Raw genomic sequence first — 26754 nt, 5'->3', positions numbered from 1 at the left:
AGCCACCAGTCCTGGCTCTGTGTTCTGTGCTGTTAAACAAACTTTAGGGGACTATGGGACACTTTGCCACACCCAGGATAAGTGGACATCCAGCTAACTAAAACTATGCCAGGCTACGGATAGTGCTAGCCTAGAGAGGTTTAACCTGTACATAGAATGATTCTACATGGACAGTTTCATATAATAAGATTGAGACTAGAGTGGTTCCCAAGTGGCTTATTAGAAATCTACATGTATTACAAGGCAGTATCCTCCAAAAATTATTAAAAGATCACAAGACTTAATATCAGGTTAGCATAGATTAAGGGAAACTAGTATAGATGGACCAAAATTTGCCCAAACAACATTTTATTACAGGAAGCTCCTGCAAACAATAACCGTGTTTAAAAAAAAAAAAAAAAAAAAAAAAAAAGAGTTAATTTGATGCTGTTTTTATTTGTAGTCTATGCCTTCACTTCGTGGCTGAAGGCGTGAGATGGGACAGAATTGTGATTATCAGAAAAGATAACAGGCAGGATATCAAGCTCTGAAGTAATCAAAGAGAAGTATACTTTGCAGTACAGGCAGTCCCCGAGTTACATGGATCCGACTTATGTCGGATCCCTACATACGAACGGGGCTTTTCTCGCCACGGAGGACGTGGTCGGCGGGACCGCCCAGACGAGCCGCGGTCCCGCCGCCCACGTCCTCCGTGGCAAGAAAAGCTGCTCCGCGTCTCCCTGGTCTGCTGGGGGGGGGCGCCCCAGCAGACCAGGGAGACGCAGGTGGTGGGACCGCCGAGACGCGCCACTGTCCCGCCACCCGCGTCCTCCGCGGCTTTTCTCGCCGATGCCTGGGGTAGAGCAGCTGGGGCGCTGCTGGGTTAGTCCCGCAGCGCCGCTCCTCGGCGCTACTGGACCAACCCGGCAACACCCCAGCTGCTCTGCCCCAGGCGTCCCCAAGTCAGCTGCTGCTGAAACTGACCAGCGGCTGAATCTGGACACCAGTTCCGACTTGCATACAAATTCAACTTAAGAACAAACCTACAGTCCCTATCTTGTATGTAACCCGGGGACTGCCTGTAGTAACTAGAGCTGGTGAATATCCGTGAATATTTTGAGTTTTAAAAAATTGTTATTCCAAGTTCATGTCCCTTTTATATTATTCCTGCAAATATCTGACCAAGGTTTTTCTAGTATGAAACAAATTTCAAAGTTGCATGCACAAATAGCTAAAGAAAACAAACCAGTCCTCTGGGCTTTAGTAGCATCAGAGTGTTGAGGAAACATTCTGTTTTTCTTTATCAGCAGATCTCTTTACCTAGTTCTTTATCAGCAGATCTCTCTAGTTTGTGCACCATTTCAGCTTTTCCAGTGCCTAACTAGTATAGATTTTTGGATATGAGAGCAAGCTAGTTGAAGCTCAAACCAGCTTATCTGAATGTGATGCAAGTTGGTTGAGGCAAGAAGCTAGGAGTTATTGCCTACCCCAATATTTAGGATAGGTAAGGTAGCTCCAATTCAGAGGTGTTTTTGGAATGCTGGTTGCTGTTGGAATTCCAAATAGCATTTTGAGCCATGGAAAGCTTCCTTCTTTAACATCACTTGCCATAATGACAATCTTCATTTCTCTCAAATGCAAAGCTTGGTTGACCTCCATTTTGGACTACACAACATGCTGTATGTGAACTGTCCACAAAGACAACTCAGAATATTCAGCTGATTCAGAATGGAGCAGCACAGCTGCTGAAGAGAAGATTTCTGTAGATAGTGCCTTACATTGGTGTTCAATTGATGGTAAAGTCTTCATATATACTTTAGGATGCTGACTGATCTTTAAAGACTCATTTATTTTTGGCTCTAACTACCCAAAAGATGCTCTTTTTCTCCACATGTGTTTCATTCCAACTATAGTTGTCAGATGAGACACTCGGGCTAATAGTACCTGAAGCTCTGTGGTGGGAATGAGATGTCTTCAGTGGACCACCTGCAACTCCAGAATTCACTTTCACTTGGGCCAGGTTTTAAAATTCATGGCTTAGTACAAAACCAACTTGTTTAATGTGGTCTTGCTGAAGGACTGCTGAAGACCTATTTATACTCTGAATTTTTATACAGTGAACCTTTGGAAATTTTAGTAAACTGCTTTCAAGCAATATATGTCTGGTGGTGACATTGTTCATTTTAAAAATGCCCACATTACCAATCATAAATTTGACTCTTAACATCATCACCAATTTAACTACATATTTACAATCCAGAAGGCTTTTCTAAATCACAAAGACATTTATGTTATGTTAAATGTTGGTGCTAAACTGTTTGAGTGTGTCTGTAGAAAACTGTTGGATACACTACCTGTCCCTTCTCAAGAAATTGTATTAAAAGGCTGAGGGAGAGGGATGGGAGGATGCTGAGACTGAGCACACTAGAGATAGGTGGTGTGGGAAAAAGACCCTCTGTTGGATGAGAAACTGAGAGGAGTCATGGGAAGACTGAGGCTGGCCAGACAAGGAGGCTGAGACTAATCATCCATCATGGGAATGAAAAGGAGGCAGTACATCTGACAAAGAGCTATGATGCAGGTGGAGAATTAGGAGGGGGAGGGGTAGCATAGGGTGTGAAGCCAGTGGGATGGGGGACAGAAGGAAGAAACAGATTGGACAAGGAGCCAGAGGATGTAACTTGAACTGGCTGGGCAAGGAGATTTGGGAGAAGTTGGAATAAGAAGGCAGAACTAATAATGGCTGAGAGGAAAAGAAGAAATTAAGAGTAGTAGCGGAGGCTAGGACTCAAGACAGCAAGCTCAGGTGGAAAGATCTTCTAGATGGGCTGGACAAGGTGATTAGGATAGAGACTAGACTGGGACTGGTTGAAAAGAATGGGATGGAAGAGGTCAAGCTTGGGGAAAAACAGGGAGAAGAGAAGAAGTGTCTGTGTCTGCTACACCACACTCCCTTCTAAAGTCTGGAATAGATTCCCAAATTCCCAAGTCTCACTGTTCCTCTGCTGTCTGCAACTATTTGTGAACCCCACTTGCAAAGTGTGCCCACATACAGTATGACAACCTACTACTGCTTTCAGTTAAATGGCTAGGTTTGTCCACTAGCTCAAACAATTCTAATCTAGCCAGAGAACCCTGTGGGTGTCAGTATGATGTCACATGGTAAAATATGTGGGGTGAGGATTTTTCAGTTTCTTTTTTGCGTGTATTTTCCATGATTTAAGATCGTAAAAGCTAGGAAATAAGAATTTCAGATTAACTGTGCGATCCAATTTTGGTCACAGTGGGTGTGTCTAAACTACATGGCTCCATCGATGGAGCCATGTAGATTAGGCTGATCGGCATAGGGAAATGAAGCCGCGATTTAAATAATCGCGGCTTCATTTAAATGGCTGCCGCGCTCTGCCGACCAGCTGATGATCAGACTGCCCCGATCTGCTGACAAACAGCTGATCATCAGCTGGTCGGCAGAGCGCGGCAGCCATTTAAATGAAGCCGCGATTATTTAAATCGCGGCTTCATTTCCCTATGCCGATCAGCCTAATCTACATGGCTCCATCGATGGAGCCATGTAGTTTAGACACACCCAGTGTATAATTGACTGTTTTTCAAATCCTGGATTAAAATGTGTATCCACACACTTTAGGTATATGCTAACAATCATCAGTTAATGGATGTTATATTCATGCTCTGCATGCTTTACCTCATTTGTGTTGTGCAGCAAAGTTATAATGTAAGCACTGTTGCTTCTTAGAATGCCTATAATAGAAATTTTCTTTTGACGTGCTACTTTCCTTTATCCTTTGATAAAGTACATAATCAGTTACGTTTAAATCCACTGAAGTTTGGCTCTCTTACCATTGTGCTTTGGTATTAACTCATATTAAGATCATTGTAATCTTTTATTCAATTTGTTTAAAGGAAACTTAAAATCTTGCACTGATTGTGCTAGACTCTAGCTAAGCCATCTGAGGTGATGGGAAGCTTTAACCTCTGAGGAGCACTTTAGAGCTTTTTGCTTTTCTTACAATAATATTAACTATTGTTTGCTCCCTTACTGTTGAACTGTATTGACATACTCTATAGCTGTCATTAATATGTAACTGAAGTTAGGCAGGGCTTATAGTACTAACTTCTGTGTCCTAATAATACTCGGAGTACTCTGAAACCTGGGTCACTAAACTTTAATGTCAAATTCTGAATCTTGTGCTAAAGACTTTCATGCTTTGGCCTCATTTTTTCAGTGAGCTTTGGGCTAATTTTGGTGGGTCTCTGTGCGGGTCCTGAATCCTGTGTAGCATCTATTGCAGGATCAGGGCCTTGGTTTTCATCTCAAATTTGAAAAATTCACACCCCATCTGACACTTAGTCTTTTTTTATGTTAATAACATCACATAGGTTTTTAAGCCATAGCATACTTTTAGCAGGCAACTTCAATTAGTTGTGTGACCTATTGAAGTCCACAAGACATTTTTATGGGGGATCTGCAGATTTAGGGGTATGCTTATGGGGAATGGACTTGGGGACAACACTCTCCACTGCCTTATTCACCTAATTGGTGTGTGCATCCTTGTCTGGGTCTTTTGCACAGTAATTATTTTCAGACATATGCATGATGGTCTTAATCAGTTTTATGTAGAGTTAAAAAGCACTTATTTAATAAAAAAAATCAATCTTACGAAAAATTATGGTATTAGTCAATTGAAGACATTGGCTTTTTATATATAATAATTTGGAAATCTGAATTACTTACAAAGAAAAAAACTATTTCTAGTATATTTGTGTATTGATAATGTTGCACTGAATCTTTCAGAGCATCTTTTATGACAAAGACTGTGCAGTATCAAAACGAGTTGCATAAATTCCTAATCTGGGATACAGCTGGACAGGAACGAGTAAGTAGAGATATTGTTTTTCTCCTTAGTTTGTAAAGTCCTTTTGTAATAAAAATCTGTAAATTATGCGTGTTAATGTTTGTTTTCACACACAATTCTTTCAAACTATAGTGGAGACAAACCCATGATAATTTATTTAATCAAATTTTAATCAAAATTTTATCTTTCACCTTAGTTATTTGACTCCCCTAAGAAAAGAAATCATTAGAAAATGTGAAGATAACGTATTTATATAACATCTTTATAGTACTGGAAAGGTTTACTGAGTACAGTATTATGAGAAGGTTATTGACAAATTAGAAAAGGAACAGCTGAGGAGAATATAGGTAAGAGGGGGGCTATTACTATGAAGAGAGATTAAGAAAAACAGTATCCGTCACAAAAAAAGATTTGTAAGGTGATACGTTTTGGCAGTAATTCACTTCGCAGAAGCATTTCTGTTTGGTGTTGAACATTTCTATGCAACACTGCTCACTCCAGTTGAATTGCACAAGCTAAAACTCTTATTCTGCAAATGTATGTACTTATGTAGCTTTACTGATATGAGCTGTGCCATCATCTTCAATATGGTAACTAATGATAGAATAAAATTATATAGACATTTAAGTGTCTGCGTGATTGAGACATTTAAGTGTCTGCGTGTTCTGTGTTGGATTTGAAACAACAATATTGGAGGAATTTCATTTTATTTTATTTTTCATTTCTAATCTGATTATTTTAGAAGCACATGACTGGAATTTTCTCATTTGAAATACAAATTTTAACCTGATCTTTCCAGAAGAAAAAACTTGATGGCTACTTCTGCGACACACACACCTTTGAGGGGATGCAACAAACCTAAATAAACTAAAATGAACTAGAGAGTTGGAGGAAATGTCTTTATGCTGCATACCTTGCTCGTGAAGTACAGGCAGCAACAAAAGCTGCAATTATGTATAAAGCTTCATAAACATGCCTGAAGCTATTTGGCAAAGGACTTTCATTGTATGTTAGTTTCAGTCTGTTCATTTGAATCCTATTTGAAACCAATAGATAATGTAGTATGCAGAATACAAAATAGGGCAATCTGTGAGGAAGTATATCTGTAAATGGCTGACAACTGGTTCTGTCGGCTTTTATAAAGTTCATGTTTCCTCTTTTCTATTTTTATGCCTGGAGTAACGCCCTTTTCTTTTTGCCATGCAAGCTGTAGACATCTTCCTCCGCACCAAGAGGGTAAGGAGTTATCTTGGGGGAGAATGTACATCTCAAGACTACAGCAATGTAGGAAAAAGACTCTGGAGGGTTCATAAGAAGGTGCCAGTGTCACCTTAGTTCCTTTACCAAACCTCCACTAAAGCGTGCTCCTGACAGCAGCTGCTGTATCTACAAGTTCACCTTCACCTGCACATCCTCATTTTCCTTTCCCTCACCAGCGTCCCACACAAAATATATGTTTATATTTAAAGGCAGAGTTCCTTTCCAAATGTTTCCTTCCACACTTCCAAGTAGGAATGTAATAGTATAATCAATTAACCAAGAAGCAAAAGCTTATAGGTTAACACTATAGACTTCATGCATTTTTCCCCCCTTGCCAGCAAATTTTTTAGCAGGCCATCCAGCAGCCCGGCTAAGTCCTGGTTTGCCTCAGGTCTGGGACGTACCCCCACTGCAGCTCTGCATTTAATGTCGCACAGAGTGCTGCCACTCCACACTGATGCCTTTGTATCTGGGGCAACAATGTGAGGCAACAGGCAACTGGTCTGCAAGGGGAGCTGGTTTTTAAACTGGCTCCCCTCTGGACCAGCTCCCACCCGGCACCCCATTCTGCTGCCTCTAATACAGAGGCAGCAGCATGGAGTGGCAGGGGGCTCCTCAGAAATGGGGTCGGTGCACACTGGAATAGACTAGTAAACGATAAAACATTCTCAAGGTTAATCAACTACTCAATTAACCAATATTTAACATCCCTACTTCCAAGCGATCAAAAACATGAAAGCAATAATACTTCGTAGCAATTCAGTCAAATACAGACAGACTCCCATGTAAGCACAGGTCACTTGCTAATAACTCAGTTTCTCAGTAGTGGCTTCTGGTGTAAGAGCAAAACTGACTTGTGCATTAGGGGACATATGTGGTGCTCCTAAATTTTGTTGTCCCAGGAAAGAGAATCTGACCAAGGTTAGTAGTCTATTTAGTTTTTCCCAGTTGCGCATCAGTCAAATGGCGCAGCCACTAGAACAGCCACCATGGTAAACTTTCAGGCTACGTCTAGACTACAGGCATATTTCAGAAGAAGCTTTTTTGGAAGAGCTCTTCCGAAAGAACGTCTTCTGAAAGAGAGCATTCACACTGCAAAAGTGCATCGAAAAAGTGATCTGCTTTTTTGAGAGAGTGTCCAGACTGAATGGACGCTCTTTTGCATGTTAGCTGTGATTGCTATGGACAGTATGGCCAACTAGATACCTGTGCTTTTTCCTCTTTCCTCTTCTTCCGAAAGAACTCCCTTTTCCCCATCCACACACGCCTTTTTGCGAAAGAGCTCTTTTGCAAAAAGGCTTCTTTCTCCTAGAATGAGGATTACCAATGCCGGAAAAACCCCTCTGTTCTTTCGATTTTCTTTTGGAAGAATGAAATTGCAGTGTGGACGTTCCTCAAGTTTTGTCGGAAAAACAGCCATTTTTCTGACGAAACTCTGTAGTGTAGACTCCTCATCCTAACTTCATGTGAGTTGTAGGACTCTTTAATCCAATATTTGACTTTATATCCAGAACTAAATGTGGTATTGGATTTTATACCAAGTTTTCAGTGATTGTAATACCGCTCTTATAATAAACTACCCTATTAATCACTTGTGCATCTTCTGCTTATACAAGATACATATACTAACAGGAAATTACATTCTATTTAATTTGGAGTACATATTGCTTAATTTGGACAATGCTTACAGGCTCAAAAGACTAAGTCTTGTAAGGATTAAAGAGATAGTAATGATGTGATGAATCATAGAACTAGGATTTATTCATACTTAAGCACAGTTGCAACATTTTTTCTGTGTTGTTTTTCAGTACTGATACTATGGTTTTTTTTTTTTTTGTTTTTTCAACTTTACTAAAGTATTTGTACTGCTGCTAGATATAACGTCTATTCGCTTTGACACAGCTGGCTATGAACTTTCAAAAAAAAATCAGTGTGGAGAAAATCTTACTTTGTACAGCAAGGGAACTCAGTACGTCTTAAAATGAAGGGTCGGGAACATTGGTTGGGGATGGACCAAGTACAGAAAGGACTTGTAGAATCTGCTACTCAGTTCCATTAGTGAATCTCTTGCCCTGAAACTTCCATGACAGTTTTCTGTTGCTGGGCCATCTTCAGCAGAAATTGTAAAGTGTGTAATGACTGTTGTAGTTTGAATAAATAATAGGCTTTCTCAGGTTTACCAAGAACTGGCATCAAATCACATTTGAACTGAGCCATCAGTGTTAAAACACGGTTACAGTTGTCTATAATATGAAACATTGAGTTCCCAACCAGTATCATTTGCTGTTCCCCATGTTTTATAACAATGCACTTCCAAGGCTCGTTAATAAGCAGTTCTTTTTGCAGCAGGTTGCACAACTCATTGCCATTATGAACACCTTGATTAACAACATCATTTATAAGCTGGAATACAATATTTAATTTGTTTTATTTTACATGGAGGGGGGGAGTATCAAGGACTTTAGAAATGTAGATTCTATGACTAATGCTGTGTTTGTTGTTAAGCAGTTTCATTCGAGTTGGGTGTATTTCTATGGGCAGTCAGATCAAACTTTTTAAATAAGTCAGAGGATCACTGACTGCATTTAAAGTATGTCTTAACTGGCATTGTAATACTTTAAAATATCACAGGTGTCTGTTTCCATTATTACAAATAATGGCCAGCCCTAGTATTTAAAAAAGCAACAGGTACATTTTCAGTCAAGAAATTTTTCCCCCTCCTTTTTTTCCCCTCTCTCATCCTATTCTCTATTTCAGTTATGAATTCTAGAACTGTATTTCCAATAAGTTCTAATGTCTTGGAGCCCAAATTCAGAAAAAACGAGCACTAATTAAGGCTAACTGGCATTTCCCCTCCCCCAGTCCATATTTATTTGCTCTATTTCTCTCAGTGACATAGTTTGCATTTCTGTATTCATCCTGATAAAAGCTTTCATTTTGGATTTCATTCCACTTAAATTTTGCACTTCATTTGTGGCACTTCTGCTCAAGTGCCAGAAGTCACTATTTATTTCTCTTTCATTGACTAAAGTTAGTATCAATCTGCCTTCAACCGTTATGGAGTTTTGGCTATTTGTCTGTGCTGCCAAATTCTTGTGATTATACTGACACTCACTGGTCTGTGTCAAAGCTCAAAACACAGTTGGGCTGCAGAGGTAGGAAGTTGAACTGTGTGAACAGACAGCTGAAATAAAATGTAGTTTCTGGTAACATCTGTTTTGTTAAAGGGAAAATGTTTTTTTTAACTGCTGACTATTCCTAACTAAGAAAAGAAATCAATGTGTTAGCAGGCAGGAAATGAGTAATACAAGATCATCAAGTGAAAGTTGGATTTTTCCCAATATAAATAGACATAAAAAAGCCAGGTAGTCAAATAGTCCAAGCAATGGTTTTAAAATATGTTTCCCATTACATCTAGTATATATTTTAGAGAGTTTTTGCCTTTGTTTGATCATGAACACTTCCTAAATGGTAAAAGTTAGGACCATCAAATTCGGTATGCAAATTCTGCTTATCATAACTTTAAGAATCATAAGGTTTTGGTTGTGCCAGGAAAACGGCATGTGCCTGGAATAGGATTGCTTCTCATAAACACAAACAGAAAAGAGAGACAATCACCAAATCAAGTACAGTCCTCAAAATTGACATAACTGAACAAATGTTGAAAGAGACTGAACTAAGATGAGCCAGAAAAATAGAATGAATCCAGAATAGGATTGCTTCTTAATAAAACTTAGGGAAAAGAGACAAAAACAGAGAAATTCGGAGTAGTACTCTGATTTAGTTGTGCTAAATAAAGTCTTAAAGTTTGAAAACTAGAAGAAAATGATATTGCAAACCAAATTGACAATAGTCCTTTTTTATCAAATCATAGAGAATTATAAGAATTTATAGAAATGAAAAAACAAAATACATTTGATGGAATTCCTTCATTTATGGAGCCAACCAGCACCGGGTAAATCTGCTAGTTCTAAGTATTTATTGGAGGAATGGGAGAAATACTCTCTTCTTGGATGGGTTGTGTGCATCCCACATTTTCTGCCTCCCACCTCTCAAAAATTTATTTTCATTCTGTGACCTTTGTGTAAAGGCTTATTCTCAAAAGAAGAATTTTGTGAGACACATCTAAATAGTCTGGAATTTTGCTTTATAACAAAGGAGACTTTTAGGAAGAATAGTACTGCTCTTACTTGAATTATATTAACCAAAAGAAAACTACTATTTTATTAAAACCTAATAAGTCTTTGTGAAAAGTAAACTGTCTCCATGATTTGTATTTCTATATATTTCTTAGTGAGTAGTAAATAGTTTACATAGAGCAATACATCGTACCTTCTACATGTCAGTTAATTATTCTGTTCTTCCACTGATACTTCAGAGTGCTACGTGAGCTGTTTGCATTTTCTTAGAAAAATTTCTGAATACGGCATCTAAAACAGTAGTCTTTCTATAGTGCCAAGCATGTGCTAAACCACTGCAGTTTTTTATGGAGTCAAAAAGCAAATAGCATTCATTCAAGGAGAGTGGCTTATTTGTGTACTTGCAGGCTCATTTAGATTTGTAGCAATTGTCTGTTGCCAAATCCTAAAATTTCTAGCATGTCTTATGATACTTGGTGTATTTCCTAAACCCTTTGCTTCAAGGGTCAGGTGACTGAGACTCACTCGGCTTTTAATTTTTTTCCCCCCTAACTCTTTTGTTTGAAGGTGAAAAACTTGAAAACATTAATACTAAATACCAAAAGATAAACAAAAAAGAACACTGCATTCTTTTAAGCCATTCTCATAACATTTTGGATTGATGGTAATGTACACTGGTTCTTTTTACTTTTTCTGCTGTGGACATGAGTATTTCAGAAAGGAAGAAATGTACAAGTTGCACCTCTATAAACCAGGACTCTCAGGTCTGGCAACATCCATGGTCCAGCAGGATCGTGGATGCTCCAGGATCACAGAGTTCCAGTGTGCTTCAGGGAGGGAGGGAAGCCTGGCATGATGCAGTGGAGGGCCAGGAATCTCAGTGGGGCAGCCCAGTTGGGCTGACAGGGTGTGGGGGAGGGAGAGTGGGAAGCTTGGTGAGGCAGCAGGGCAGAGGGTAGGGCCGGCAGCAGTGTGGCTACAAATGATCTCCCCTGATCCAGCAAAATCCCTCATTTGGGACCAGTTAGGTCCCAAGGGTGCCGGAAATTAGGCATATATACTGTGTGTATTGTGTCTATGTGTATAAATACCTTTTTTAATTAGTGGCACATAGAATTATAGAGCTGGAAGAGACCTCAGGAGGTCGTCAAGTCCATCCCCCTGCCCAAGGCAGGACCAATCCCAACTAAATCATCCCAGCCAGGGCTTTGTCAAGCTGAGACTTAAAAACTTCTAGGGATGAAGATTCCACCACCTCCCTAGGTAACCCATTCCAGTGCTTCACCACCCTCCTAGTGAAATAGTTTTTCCTAATGTCCAACCTAGACCTCCCCCACTATAAGTTGAGACCATTGCTCCTTGTTCTGCCATCCGTCACTACTGTGAACATTTCATACCTCACATCTACATTAGGCTTCCTTCTGTAATTTGACCTTTGCAACCTGGCTCTTCTGAGGACTATGAACTAGAGACCAAGAAAGCATGAGGTCCAAGTACTGTATTTTGCTTCATGTGTTTATGGCATTCTATATTGCCCCCTTATAATCTTTCTTTAAAAACCCTCTCTCAAATATGATCATGCATTGCTAGAAGACTCAGCAGTGTACTTCAATGGAAGCAGCCCTCTTCTTCTTTGTACTAGGTCTTGCTTTCCCTGAAGCTGAGTTTAGAGACAGAAATCCTTGGAGCATCATTCCACTCTTAAATGAGGTTGTCGGTACTGCCTGAATAGCAACTATAAAATGGAGTTCTTTAACAAGAGCACTCTTGGAGGGACAGAGTGGTTTACAAGTTTTAAATTATCATCCTATTCTACTTTCTTCTGGGAGTTAAACCACTTCTTTAGCAACTTTAATCTAAACTCAAATTTTGTTTGTCATCATTTGGCTTTATTATATTAATTCGCTAACCAATGAATATTTTTGGGTGCCAGTAGTATAAGATTACTTTGGCTAAAAATGTTTCACATGAAGTATAGTCTACTGGCAATATCTTTGTAAATTTGAAGATACATTTTCCATTAACCTAAACTCTTTGAATATATAAGTCTTAGAGGGGTAAGCATGTTAGTCTGTAACTTTAAAAAAAGAGTAGTCCTATAGTCTTAGAGGCTACGAAAAATATACATATATAGTATCATGTGCTATTGATGAGACCGTGTCTTTTGTCCACGAAAGCTTGTGATTCATTCTCTCTCTCTCTCTCTGTGTGTGTGTGTGTGTGTGTGTGTGTGTGTGTGTGTGTGTGTGTGTAAATAATTTATTTATATCTATTAGTCTCTAAGGTGTTATATGACTACTCATTCTTTTCATATATGAGAGCAGTGAAAATTGGATTAACTGGTCAATAAGCCACATGATGTATGGCACAGCATTAAATCCATTCTATATGATGTTTCTCCCTGCAGTTCCGTGCTTTAGCACCAATGTATTACCGAGGCTCAGCAGCAGCTATTATAGTTTATGACATCACAAAAGAGGTAAGAGGAGACGGTTTGTAATGTAGTTCTATGCTCACTCACGTATGTTTTATTTGGCCAGTTTGAATCTTAACTCGGTCTCCTTTCTCCACACCAGGAAACCTTCTCAACATTAAAGAACTGGGTGAAAGAACTTCGACAACATGGACCTCCAAACATTGTTGTAGCTATTGCAGGAAATAAGTGTGACCTTAATGATGTAAGGTAAATTGATGGCAGTCCAGTGCAGGTGTAAGTTCAGATACAAAGTAATGATACTAAATATTTTTGGAAAGATTAAAAGATTTGCCAAGCCCCTGAAGGATATACAGTAATTTTAAAAGTGCAGGTCTTTTTAAAAACCAGTACAAGATGTCTAGCCCATATTACAAAGGTTTGTGATGTCTGTCTGCAACTCTTCATCTTATTAACAGCTGCTAATCTTTCTAGGAAAAGTTAAGTGGGTTTTTGCCAATTTGCTGGTTCAGGTGCCTTGTTATCCTCACCAAAATAATAGTGTGTGGGAGCTGCTCTGGGGCAAGTGGGTCTAGAACATAAGATGAAGTCCTGAGGAAGGAATTCTGGAGCCAGTCAAATCTTGGAAAAGGCTTGAATTCAGTTTCTTTATTATTGATGTCTTGGCCAATGAAGCCAAACACCAAAAAGGGATTGAGTTTAAATTCTGTGTAGTGTGAACTCTTTTCAGGGCATGTTGGGAAAGCACTTGTTCACATACCTCTCCTTTGTTTATATTTTATTACCGCAGCTGGGGTGTCAGGTAAAACATGCAGATGCATTTTTAAGGAGACATTGGAAAGTTAATTGACATTGATTTGAAGGGAGATAGGACTGCAAAATTCAATCACTGGCATTTTTAAAAACACTTAAATTTCAGTTATCTAATGAACACCAATATAAAGCTTTAAGAAACAGACTATAAAGGATTAAGTGATATGAAGCAAATGACTTCAGAGCTAAATATTTGTAAAACAAATACTATGTGCTGCATAGTCATTCTTGGTGTTGGTGAAGCCAAACATAATTCTGTCCCTTCTGATAGTTTGGGGCCAGATAACACCACCATAAGTTGTGCACACAATACTTCCCATTGAAACTGATGAGTGTTCAGGCCCCTGAACTTTAATCAGTGTAGTACTTTAAATGCTGATATCTAAATCTATGATTTAGTATAACTTTTGGCAGACCGACTTAGGACCTTTGCTCCCATATGCAGTGTACTTGCCATTCTAGAAATTTTAGTTTTATTGACTGGGATCACAACTTTAAGATACAAACTATTTAAATCTACATGTGAAAATGACTTTGTGGCTTAAAGAATCCTTACACTTTACTGTCAGTCACATTGTAACTAAAGTTGCACAAGCAGGGGCGGATATAGGGCAGGGCGATCGGGGTGGCCGCCTCGGGCCCTGCGCTTCAAGAAGCCCCGCGCATGCGCCGTGGCAAAGGGGGGCCCTGCGAAATTGTGCTGCCCTGGGCCCCGCAAAATGGTCATCTGCCCCTGTGCACAAGAGTTTCCATTATATTTGCCCTTGCTTTAATTCCATTTTTCACTGTAATTTTGTTTGGTATCTTCCCCTGGGGAAGTAGTCTCTTAAAGCCTCCAGTTGGTGTTTTTTTGTTGTTGTTGTTGTTGGAGTAGATGTGTTTTCCGGGGCAGGAGTGGGACTATTGTTCACTATATTTTATAAAACACAGACAATTTGTAAACCGTTGAATATTAAACTTGGACCATGAAGTCCTTTATGAGAAGCACATCCTTGACCAATTTTAGAGAAAAAAAATTGTTAGAAATCGATAAGTTATATTTTGAAAATTGTACTGTGTGTTAACTAGGAATGTAAAAAATAAAAGAAAACAGTAACCGTGTAACCATTAAAAATCCTATCAGTTACATGGTTAACCGTTTTACCTAGGAGGGATTAGAGAGGGAAGGACCATTGCCACTCTTAGGGAGCCGGCTGTCCCATGCTGCAGGCTCTGCAAACTCTACTCCCAGGGTGCTGGCTTTCCTCCCGGGGAGTCGGCTGCCCAACACTGCGAGCTCTCCAAACTTCATTCCCAGGTGTCGGATAGCCAGTTAAATCTTACATCCCTAGTATTGACAATAGACAGTTTCACTAACTCTGAAAGTTTGCATTGTTTTCAGGAGGTCGAGAGCATGCATGTTTCCCTGAATTGTGTACTTCTCAGTGCATGTAGGTAACTGCTGATTTAGAGCCTGACTAAGAAGAAAGCCAACACATTTGAGAGCATTTAATTCTGGCAAGGAACATTTTCCCCCTTGTTTTAAAATTAAAGCCATCTGACTGCAAAAATAGTAATGTGACATCAGTAGTTTCCTAGTTAGCTTTAGTTTCCTGACCTCTCAGAGCAAAATTAATTTAAATGTATTTTCTACCCGCATTTACTGTAAATGTGAAGCATGACATTAGTGTTAAATATCTACCATGAAATACATAGGATGGGCAACATGGAATAGCTTTGATTCCTATGGGAACCTTTTCATTTCCTGTCTCTTTTGTCTGTATAAGCTGAATGTTTTAAACTCTGCTAACACTGTTCTGTACAGTGTTTGCCAGATATTAGGATATGTAAGCAACATCTGGATTCCTACTGAATGAGGTAGATATTAGAAGTAATAAGAGGTTTTAGATAATTTGAGCCATTTTTCTGAAAATAAAGTCTCCTTCCCTCCCTTAAGAAGCAAACACATCCATATTTTCCAGAAAGGAAAATTATGGTGGCTGTTGAATTTATATGATGGTGCTATACAAATACTATTGTCCAGGGCATACTATTGTCTGTTATTAGGGGGCAGGTAATAGGGATGTAAGTGACTAATCAACTAACCAATAAGCAGCAGTTGATTGGTTAGCAATATTGACTAGTAACATTTCCCCCCATGTACCCAGCTGCAGCTCTGCAATATTAAGAGACTTGCCAGCCAGCGCACAAAGACACCCGCTCAGTTCCTGCTCCTGCTGTTGATGGGTCATCCTGCCCAACCTCCCCTGCTGCCACTCTGCATTACATGAGGGCTGACTCATCACCCTCGGGAGCAGGGGCTGAACTGGTGTCTTCGTGCGCCTGCTCACCTGTCCCTTGTAATGCAGAGGGGCAGCAGGTGAAGTTATGCAGGGACCTGGCGCAAGCCAGACTGAGCGCTATCTGGCGATCCTTATTGATTAATCGATTAGTTGATTTAAAAAAATCTATTGACTACTTGATTAGGAAAGTAACTGCATTTTAACATCCTTAGTAGATAAAAGAAGTAGTAGATGAAATTGAGAATAAGAATTTACCTGTCCATGAGAAAATAATGGGATGCCAAACAATTGACACTAAAGCACTTCTTGAAATTACTGTTAAGTAGCCAGCTAATTTTCTAAAATTGGGATAATTAATGTTTGTTTTGTTCACAATGTTTTCTTTCCCTTTTAGAGAAGTCATGGAAAAGGATGCTAAAGATTATGCAGATTCCATCCACGCCGTATTTGTAGAGACCAGTGCTAAAAATGCAATTAACATAAATGAACTCTTTATAGAAATTAGTAAGTACTTCTTTAGTTAACACCTTTTTCTCTGATGGAAACCTGAGCAGAAACTTGACTTCTACATTAGTTTGAAGTTCTATTTTGCTGAGAGTACTGGGTTCATATTTGTCACCACTTGATAGAGATACAAGATTGCAAAATGATCTGTTGGTTTCTGGTCCTCCTCTGACCTCTAAAAGTTTCTGCCTTGAGATTCTAAATCTATTATGATGATCCACACCATGGATAAATAGCAAGCAGGTCACTGAAGTCATAAAAGTCAGTGTCATTTTACCCTGTCTGTTAGTGAATGTTTCAATTTGTAGTTCAAGGTCACTGAAGGATGAGGGAAGGAAATGAATGAGCCTACACAAATGCAGAGCCTACACAAATGCAAAAGGGGAAATAGTATTTCCAATCAGAGTACTGCATCTAGATTTGATTAGGGTAATGTCTTACCCAATGCATAATTGGCTAATGGGGAGTAGTAATTGTGTAATTATGGCACACCAATGACTAAATCTAATTAAAAAAACAAAACAAAACACATTTTTGTGTGGATTCCCTTTAGGAAATTTTTGATTACCCTGTCACTCAATTAGACCACAAATAATGTTTCCACATTATTCCAAATTGACTTTTACGTTGAAGAAATGCAAACAGTACCCACAAGGTAATACAGTGCAGTACTGCACTCTTATGTAGTGAGGATTTGAGTTGTCATTCAGATGGCTATGATAACAGTGAGCACTTACATGCGAATATCTCCCTTAGCTTTGTCCTGAGTCAAGTAAACAGTATAAAGTTAGAGGAGATCCTTTCATAGACACATCACAGCTATCAAAGCTTGTAGAGCTAATTAATTTTTTTTAACTTTAAAGTAAAAAAAAAAATCCATTTACTTTTTTAAAGTTAAAATATATTTTAACTGCTACTGAGGTTCTTTTATGATTATTTAAATAGGAAGCTATTTTTCTTGTGCATTTAGGACAGCAATGGGCAACGAAGACCAATGAATGAGGCGTGTGAGTGGCCCTCCTTCATCTCAGTAGGCCACAAGATTGAAATCCAGTGGTGGCCAAACGTGTGGCCCATTAGGGTTCCACCTGCAGCCTGCACCGCCCCTTTTCCACATGCCTCTTATGCACTGGGAAGCTGAAGCCCTGCACTTACCTACTCCTTCCTCTCCCTCCCAGAACTTTTGGAGGGCCATGAATCTGCTGATTTGGGCTCCACCTCTGCTTCTCCCCTTTCCTCCGAGAGCTTGAACACCGCAAATCATCTGATTCAGACCCTTCAAAAGTGCTGGGAGGGAGGAGGAATGAGTAAGTGCAGGGCTCCAGTGCACCTGGAGGCATTGGGGAACGGGTAAGAGGGGGGAACGCAGCTGGCAACCCAATGGGCTGCAGGTTGCCCTCCACTGATTTAGGGTATTGCTCTATAGTTGACTTTTGAATACATTTTGATGCTTGAAAAATACCAAATCAGATCATGTTGTTTAAACATTAAGCTTAGAGCTAATACACCCCTCAGGCACTTTTACCCAGAGAAAAGGGGCCAGAGCAGGGGTGAGGAGTCCTAAAATCTCCATATTTGTTCAGGGAAGAAGGAAACCTGCCCTTCTGAGCGGCTGTCTCAGAAGCACAATCCACTGAGTAAATGCTTTTGCAGATATGAGATGCTCTGTAAAAATAGTTACAATAATTAATGTAAATCTTACTATAAACTTTTTTTCCTCTGTATAGGTCGTAGAATTCCATCAACTGATACCAATCCCCCATCTAGCGGTAAGGGCTTCAAACTTAGAAGACAGCCTTCAGTGACAAAACCCCGCTGTTGTTGACGGATACTTTAGCAAATCAGACTTGTTTTGAAAGTAGGTGGTCTTGGTAGCGAATGGTTTATGTTGGGTATATATTATTGGTCTTAGATACTTATCTGCCTGATGTTCATACTTCAAGGTCCCACAAAAATGGACCAGCTCATCTGACAGCTCCCAGAAGACACTGCAGTCATGATAACGTGGGCCTATTTACTTACAACATGTATAGTGTCTCCTGTATTCAAAGGGAATCCATCATCAGTTCTTTGGCCTTCCTTGAAAGGATAGTCAATATGTAGATGGCAGGACTGAAATGTTTAATAATTTTGTAATCAAGATTATATGTAATGTTTTGTAAAAGGGAAATGAGCACTTTCGTGGTTCAGAGGGATGAGGAAGGGGGAGGAAACAGCCATGTTGGAAATTGTGATTTTAATCATAAGGCTATTCTGCTACCCTTTCAATTGCTATAATGAATATTATTTTAAATATAATTGTAGCTAATTCAAAGTACAGTGAGGGAATTGGTTGTAGATGGCTACAGACTAAGTTACTGATAAAAATGAGCAAATCAGCCCATCTGGTCCCCACATCCCACTTGCACTTTTTATTTAAAGGTATTATGAACAAACAAGCAAAGAATTTTAGACTATAGACAATCTTATTTTTTTCATGCTGGCTTAACCATTTAATGGCATACTGATACATTTATAAGCACCTATTTGTTTTCTGTAAGCATTTTTACGATTAAAAATGGTGGTGGAAGAGAACCTAGCTGAAACTCCTTCTAAATTTAAACTTGAGCATGACTGACTGACACCAGATGCCATCTAGAGTTCTAGTAAGGCTTTCTTTTTTTGGGCAATGCTTTTTATTGCTTCGCTTATGTAAAGTTTTTGTGCTATATTTATGAGACCAGTGCCTAAAGTATTATAAATTATGTAAAAGCAGTTGAGAAATCTAGCTTTCTTCAGTCTTTCCATTCCACACCCATGGATAGAGTCCCTGGGGATCTCCAAAAATTCTGTCTCTGCACATGAGGTCTTATATTGCAGTCAGTGACCCTGCCAGAAGGCTGGATGATGCTCCCGTCCTGTCACCTCTGCATTTCTGCTTGGAAATGGCTGGTAGGTGTTGCTGTTGGTGAAGCATGTGGCTTGTTGATTCAGCAGATCACCCAGTTCTTGCTGGCTGTGGAACAAAAATACAAACAGGAAACCAAATGCAAGGCATGTATGGTAGCGTAGATCGTTACCTCTTGATTCCAGGGTCTAGCCCAAATTATCATTTTTAACTACTTGGCATTTTTTAAGTGAATCAGCTTTTAGCTTTGTTACATTGTTTTTCTTACATTTTATATTAAACTATAAATTGACCTTATCCTATTATGCTATTTTCATTATTTATTTTTAGTTTCCTCCGGAGCTAGTGGGAACTTCATATTTTTTAAAGGAAGAGCCTAATAAAGTATTTTAAATATTTGAATTTAAGCTTTGATATTGAAATTAAAGCCATGTCGGTGATATTTGTTCCTAATTTGTAATTTGCCATTCCATAATTTTAAATATTTTAGCTGAAGGAAATTTCAAAGAATAAGTAGGATATTAAACAGCTTCTACTTCAGATTAAATTTATATTCAAAATCCTTATTTCAATGCTATCTTCAGGCAAAACTATTTCACTATTGTAACTTGATGAGATAGAAAGTATATTCTGAAAGGGGTTAATAATTGTAATGTAATATTAGGGTTAAAACTTCTTAAGGCCTGGCTTTTAAAATGTGATCTCTGTGGGTATGTTGTTCTTTGACTTTGCACTTCTGTTTGTTAGAATAGGATATGCATGTGCTCAAGCTTCCTGCACATGCAGATGGTTTATGAGCATATAAGGTCTATTGTGTGTGCCCAAAAAGTTGTGTGCACATAAATGGAGGCTGGCTTGAAGCTCCTATAAAAAAATTTGCCGTAACAAAGAATTTTACAATAAAGATATAATTATGTAACGACTTACAGCATGGTTCAGCTCTAAGATATATAATAATGTGACTGAAATCTTTGTGTGTCATTTGAAGCAAACAGATCACAAAACTTTAAACTTTGTTTAAATAAGCTATGATACAGTGTTATATCAAAGCAAGCTAGCAACTGACCACTTAATGATATAGTTACTCAAAGTCCTTGCACAATGGCAGTCATTGAAGGCTGAACTTCTTAGAAAGTCTTGCTCTGTCTTCAGTTAGCCAACTGGCAGAGTTCTAAAAATAACAGACCAGGATGTGGTTATCCACTTAATGAAGCTAGATTTAAAAATTGATTTTAAAGCTAGTCCCAAAAAGATGTCAAGCACTATGCTCTTCTGAGACTTCAGTATGCTTTTGTAGCAGAGTTCCATTTCAGGATAACAAAAATATATTCTTCTTATGGGGTGGGGAGGAAGTGTTTATTTGAAAGCAACAGGTCACCGTTTTTGTAATGCTAGTTTTATAACATTGTGTTATTGTAATCCCACTCTGAAAATATTTTGTACCTTCAGTTACAAATAATTGCTTTTTGTTCCATCATCTTATGCCAGGGTAAGATTGAGTATATACTTAATAGTAGGTTCAGTCGAGTTACTACTGCATATATTTTACTACCACGTGGTGTCATGATTCTGCCAGCAAACTGTTGATGCTGGCAGTGCTTCAGAAGTCTCCTTCCCCATTCCACACCAAGGTACGAGATGCCTTTACTATCTTTTCTACAATATGTTCACCTGCATGGGATTTCTCCAGGCTTGTTAATAGTGTTTTGAGCTTGAGAATTTATGGGAAATCTGACAAGTTTCCAGACACTGAACAGCTAGGGTTGCCAGATGGTTTCAACAAAAATACTGGACACACTTGACATTACATCACAATCTACATTACATCTTATTTAGAAAATACCGGACATTTATAATTTCTCAATTTGTTTCCCGAACAGAAAGCTCAAATACTGGACTGTCTGGTTCAAAACCGGACATCTGGCAACATATTAACAGCATATTTAAAAAAGAAATATCTGTGAAAAATCAAGAACATCTCTCATGCAGAAGATCCTTTCAGGGAACTGTAAACAGATCCATATCCTTTAAATTATCACTTTAATGTCCTTGTACATAAAAGTAGAGGTTTAAATCCCATTGTATTTTTTCATAGAATACTTGGTTTAGCTACACCCATATGCATTACTTGAAAAGAAGATATTTGAATATAGAATTGTAGTAGTAATCTTCCCAGTAGAGTACTCAAGAGTCCAGTGAAGCCATATAACCATATGCTTAGTGAATCTTTAAGAATTTAGGAGCGATGTCCCAGGAATATGCCCTCTTTATGACCAGCATTTTTTTTCTGAATACAGTTTGGCATATGGTAAATTTGGTCACTGACAAGATAGGCTAACATTAATATATCATCATCTTTAAATCCTTCCTCTTCTGATTAAGTCCTGATGCCTCATACATTTTCTTCCTTTTATTTTGAAATCTTTTTAATTTCTTTGTAGCTCTACCCACTTGAATGAGGTATTAATACAGTTTTTCCCTCTGTGCAATTAAGTTGTCTGATTCTGAATCACCCACTGCTAGATTTAACTTGACTATTTCCATGTCTTTATTATCAGATTACCTAAAAATATTTCCATGAATATTAGCTGAAACAGCATCTTGTTAATATCTTACTTGTATAAAATGTCAGAATGCTAAGATCTATATTCTTTTGATCCCAGTTCCCAACGTCATTGTTCACTTGGAAATAATCTGGAAACTGAAATACAAATACATGATTAAACCTCTTCCTGGATCAGAGATGTCCATGTAATTTAGTGTTTGGATTGGTGTAGTTTCATCTCTGACAGAGCTACATAGCTTTCCTGCAAACTCCATCTCCTCAAGCCATCAGACTTCATTTATGCTACATAGTATTCACCTGAAATTACTTAAGTATTTTGTCCCTAAATAACATTTTTATGAGCCTGTTTAAACTGATCAGAGATTATTTGCCTTTTAACAAAATACTTCACTAAGGTGAGCATTGGTGGTTCTCCTTGACTTTCTAAAAACACACACACACTTTTCTGAAGTAGATCCATTGCTCAGCACTTCTAAGGTCTCAACTTAAATGACAGAAATGCACTCTTTAGTATCTAGCCTCTGATATCCTCAAAGGAAATGTACTTTTCTGAGGTAAAATTTGACTAATGGATGAAACTAACATTATCCTCTGTAATGCAATGTATGTCCTTCAATAATGACCTTCTGTATCTTTTTGAAGCTGACAAAGTGGAAACATTTTAGCTCTTTATCAGACCTTGGACAAGACTTAATTGTTTTTCAAATGAAGTCCAAAAATGTAGCAACTGTTGGCTGATGTGTCTAAGATAAAGCTTTGGGAGCTGGATAAGCATGCTCCAAAATGAAGGCATAGGGAAAAACCACAGTGAACTAAACTTTTAAGTCCTAGATATGCTTAGAAATTGTATTTCTGATGGATGTGGCTTTACAGTACCATGTCTTTGTGTGCATGCTGAGATCCTCCTACTAGATCTCTTAATGGACCTGCTCTGCTAGTTTATCTACACAAAAGGCAGAAACATTTTTTTCCCCTAGGGGCAAGATTATTAAAAATCCCATGGAGGCTAGAAATTGGAATTCTCTTGGGAATTAAATTGTTTGCTTGCAAGAAGTTTAAAATTCTTGAAGTAATTGCTGAAGCTTATTAGAGAGATCTTGTATTACTAGCTCATTTATTTGTCTTCCCTATATTTAACTTGATGCAGCCCTTAACTTCCAGTGAAATCCGTAGTATTATTTGCTTGAAGTGCTACCGGATCTGGTCTCTAATACTTTTGAGGGGGACATTCTGCGCAAAATAAACCTTTTATGTAAATATAGGTATAACAAATATAACTTTCTACAAGCACCTGTGATGGGAGTGTTTCATCTCCTTTGAGACAGTTTAGTTGGCAATAATGATAGTCATGCGTGTTTTGGAAATCTAATTCTTTAAATTGGTCAGGAGTCTGGGCATTCATCATTCACTGCCCAGCTCTCATCAGGGAGTCATTTCCTTCATAGATGGCAAAGTCCTCAATTTAGTGGCTGAAAATAAAATCATTCAAGGTGAATGTCTTGCATGATTTAAAAGCTAACCTCAACAGGTTCTTCATAAAAATAAAACAATTCCTTACTTAATATTACTTGAGAAACAGGTTGACAGCCTCAATAATATCTTCAGTTAACTTGTGCAATTCACTTCAAAAATTGTTTTATTTTTTTATCACTATTCATGGCAGTTTTACAATAGAACACCAATTGAAATATATTAATTATTTTGGATGTTTTTCTATATTTTCAAATATGTTTTCAATTATAACACAGAATAAAAAGTGTACAGTGCTCACTTTAATTTTGTTATTATAAATATTGCCTTGTAGAAATGATAAACAAAATGAACTGGAAAATTCTATATCATACAAGTACTGTAATGCAGTCTCTTTATTGTGATACTGCAACTTACAATGTAGATTTTGTTGTTGTTGGTTTGGTTTTTTTGCAGTTACAGAACTGCACTGAAAAACAAAACAATGTAAAACGTTAGATCCTATAAGTCCAGTCTGTCTTAGTGATTTGGCTGAATAAAAAGTAAGGATGTAAAAGTTTACCTGGTAAACTGATAGGGGCTGGAGCAGCTCCTTGCCCACCCCTGGCAGGGCTCCAGCCTTGCGGGGGCTGCTGGAGCAGCCCCTGTCCGTGGTGGGCCCAGCCAGCTCTCCTCCCCATCCTCTGACCGCAGGTTACATACTAGCTCCTTGCTCCTTGGGAGCTGGCTACAGAGCCCACCACGAAGCCTCACCAGGATTGAGGCTGGCAACTCTTGCCAGTCCATCTCTTGGGGAGCCAGCTGGTGCAGCAAAGTCGCCTCCCTGAAAGTGGGGCTAGCAGCCCTTGCTGACCCTACTTCCGGTGAGGTGGCTTCACTGTAGCCTTTGCCTCCCGAGCAGGCTTCACTGCGGGCTATGCAGTATAAAGGTTATTTAAACTTTATGCTGCAGAGCCCACAGTGCATGTAACCACTATGATTTTTTGTGGTTACATGGTTACACTTTTAAGCGCATTTTTACATCCCTAACAAGAAGTAGACCTAATAAATTTGTTTACATTTACAGGAGATAATGCCTACTTCTTATTTACATTGTCACCTGAAAGTGAGAATAAGCATTCGCAAGGCATTTTTATAGCTGGCATTGAAAGGTGTTTACATGTCAAATATGCTAAACGTTCATATGTCTCTTCATGCTTAAGCCACCATTCCAGAAGACGTGCTTCTGTGCTGGCAAGGGTCATTTTAAAAATATGCATTAATTAAATTTGTGATTGACTTCCTTGAGGGAGAATTGTATGTTTCCTGCTGTTTTACCTGCATTCTGCCATATGTTTCATGTTGTAGCCGTCTCAGACGACATGTTACTCATTTTAAGAACTTTTTCACAGCAGATTTGACAAAATACAAAGAAGGTACCAATCAAAATTTCCAAAGGTAGCTACAACACTCAACCCAAGGTTTAAGAATCTAAAGTGCCTTCCAAAATCTGAGAGGGCATGCTTCCAGAAGTCTTAAAAGCACAACACTCTGATGCAAAAATTATAGAACCTGCACCACTAAAAAGGAAACTCAACCTGCTAGTAACATCTGAGGAAATTGAACATGCACAATTCCACACTGCTTTAGATTATCTAGCAGAACCCGTGATCATGATGGATGCTTTCCTCTGGAATGGTGGTTGAAGCATGAAAGGACATGTGAATCTTTAGCATATCTGGCATGTAAATACCTTGCAGTGCCAGCTACAAAAGTGCCATGTGAATGCCAGTTCTTACTTTCCGATGGCATTGTAAACATGGAAGGAGGCAAGATTATGTCCTGCAAATATAAATAATCGTATTTGAGGATTGGCTGTACAAGGACAACTGAGTGGACTTCCCAGGTTCTAAAGTTGTAATTGTTTGGGGGTTTTAATACAATTAGTTTTATACATAAGTTTACATTTGTATGTTCTGCTTTCATGATAAAGGGATTGCACTGCAGTACTTGTATTAGGTGAATTGAAAAATACTACTTTTTTACAATGCAAATATTTGTAACAAAAAATGAGCATTGTACACCTTGTATTCTGTGTGGTAATTGAAATAAAAATATTTGAAAATATTTAAATATTTTTGAATGTTTTCTACAGTTTTCTATTTAAAACCCTGATTGTGCATTTTATCATGATTAACTTTTTAATTGTTTGACAGCCCTAGATACAAAACACTTCTTTTCCCCATCATAATTTTATCAGTGCTGTTTAATGATTTCCCTCCTGGTGGAAGTATCTCTAATATTTATTGCGAATAAGGTTTATATTTTTGGTGTATTGACTACCTTGGGAATTGCAGATTTATTGTAGATACTGCTGTCTGAACTTCATGGCCTGCCACTCCTTCAGTAAGCCTTGCTCATATACAGCAATAACTAAACACAAGTAAAAATTTAAATACCTAAAACAGGTAAGAATGTGGATTATTCATAGATAGACTCTTACCAGCACTATCCCAGACCACTTCTTGTTTGGTGAAATAATTTCAGTTTACTCACTTGAAGTTCTTGGAAGCTTCCAAAAATCGATTAGGTTTATTAGTTAACCTGAAACTAAATAAGAGCTAAAAATCAATGTTTTAGATTGATTTTGCAATCTTTATGTAGTCTGTGATCACAAGTAGTATTCTCTTCATACATTCTTGTGGAGCTACAGTCACTTACTATAAGAACCGTGTGTCCAGAACCAAACTACATAAAAGCACACTATAAAATTCTATGAAGAAAACTTGCAAAATTAATGTTCACATTGCTTTCCCAGCTGTATGTTTTATTAGACAACAACAAAAAAGACAATTTGTTGCGTGTAAAATTGGGTGTCGGCATGTGGATGTTTGAGATAAAAATAAAAATGGCTTCTAGGATAAAAAAAACCTGTAAGCTGTTGGCTATTTTTCTGGCCCAAGAATGTGGTGACAGATGTTTCTTGTAAGAATCCATGTACCAGATTGTACTTGCCTGTAATATTTCACACCAATGCCTATTTCAGAAAAATGCCTTTTGATTCTCTAGAGCTTTGAGAAATAATTGCAGATCTTCCTCGTAATACAGTTGGAACCAAAGAGGCCCAACTTGGCTATACATTTTTTTTACCCTCCTGAAGTTTATCCAGACTGTGTCATACAAAGCAATCTTGTAGAGCCGGGCTACTCAACACGTGGCCCATGAGTCGCATGCGGCCTGTAGCCTGTTTGTTTGTTTGGCCTGTGGGTGGGAGCCAAAACAAAAAAGTAGTCAATATAATGGTCTTCTGTTAATATGCATTTTAGTAGTTACATTCCTGGAGTGTCATTGTTCGTTTAAAAAATGCTGTCATATGGGTGGAAATCGGGTAAATATTACATTTTATTAATATGAACATAACTGACTTAAATGGGGCCTGTGTGTTGTGTAGTCTTGCCTTAATCTTTGTATTCATACTCGTCAGTGTGAAAAAAGCTATTTGCCTATATTTTTGCATGCATATGCAACCACACTTAAGTTGCGGCCCTCAACATGTGCTGTGAGTAT

At 38.4% G+C, this 26754-nt stretch overlaps 1 protein-coding gene across 2 annotated transcripts in view; it reads left to right on the top strand.

Moving 5' to 3' along the window:
- Nucleotides 1-26432, top strand: part of RAB22A (RAB22A, member RAS oncogene family) — a 33017-nt gene extending 6585 nt beyond the window's left edge. The window contains exons 3-8 of one of the 2 annotated variants that reach the window (XM_014574722.4): nt 4793-4874; nt 12660-12731; nt 12829-12935; nt 16176-16285; nt 18013-18143; nt 18229-26432. In XM_014574722.4, the coding sequence (XP_014430208.2) occupies nt 4793-4874; nt 12660-12731; nt 12829-12935; nt 16176-16285; nt 18013-18110 (469 nt within the window). In that variant the 3' untranslated portion in view covers nt 18111-18143; nt 18229-26432. Of the gene's footprint in view, nt 1-4792; nt 4875-12659; nt 12732-12828; nt 12936-16175; nt 16286-18012 lie in introns of both variants that reach the window. The other variant, XM_089769662.1, reaches the window with a different exon arrangement.
- The last annotated feature ends 322 nt before the right edge of the window (nt 26433-26754 follow it).

The sequence above is a fragment of the Pelodiscus sinensis genome, chromosome 17 (genome assembly GCF_052426305.1).
Source record: "Pelodiscus sinensis isolate ZL-2025 chromosome 17, ASM5242630v1, whole genome shotgun sequence".
Classification (NCBI taxonomy): Eukaryota; Metazoa; Chordata; order Testudines; family Trionychidae; genus Pelodiscus; species Pelodiscus sinensis.
This window is presented reverse-complemented; position numbering and strand designations above follow the sequence as displayed.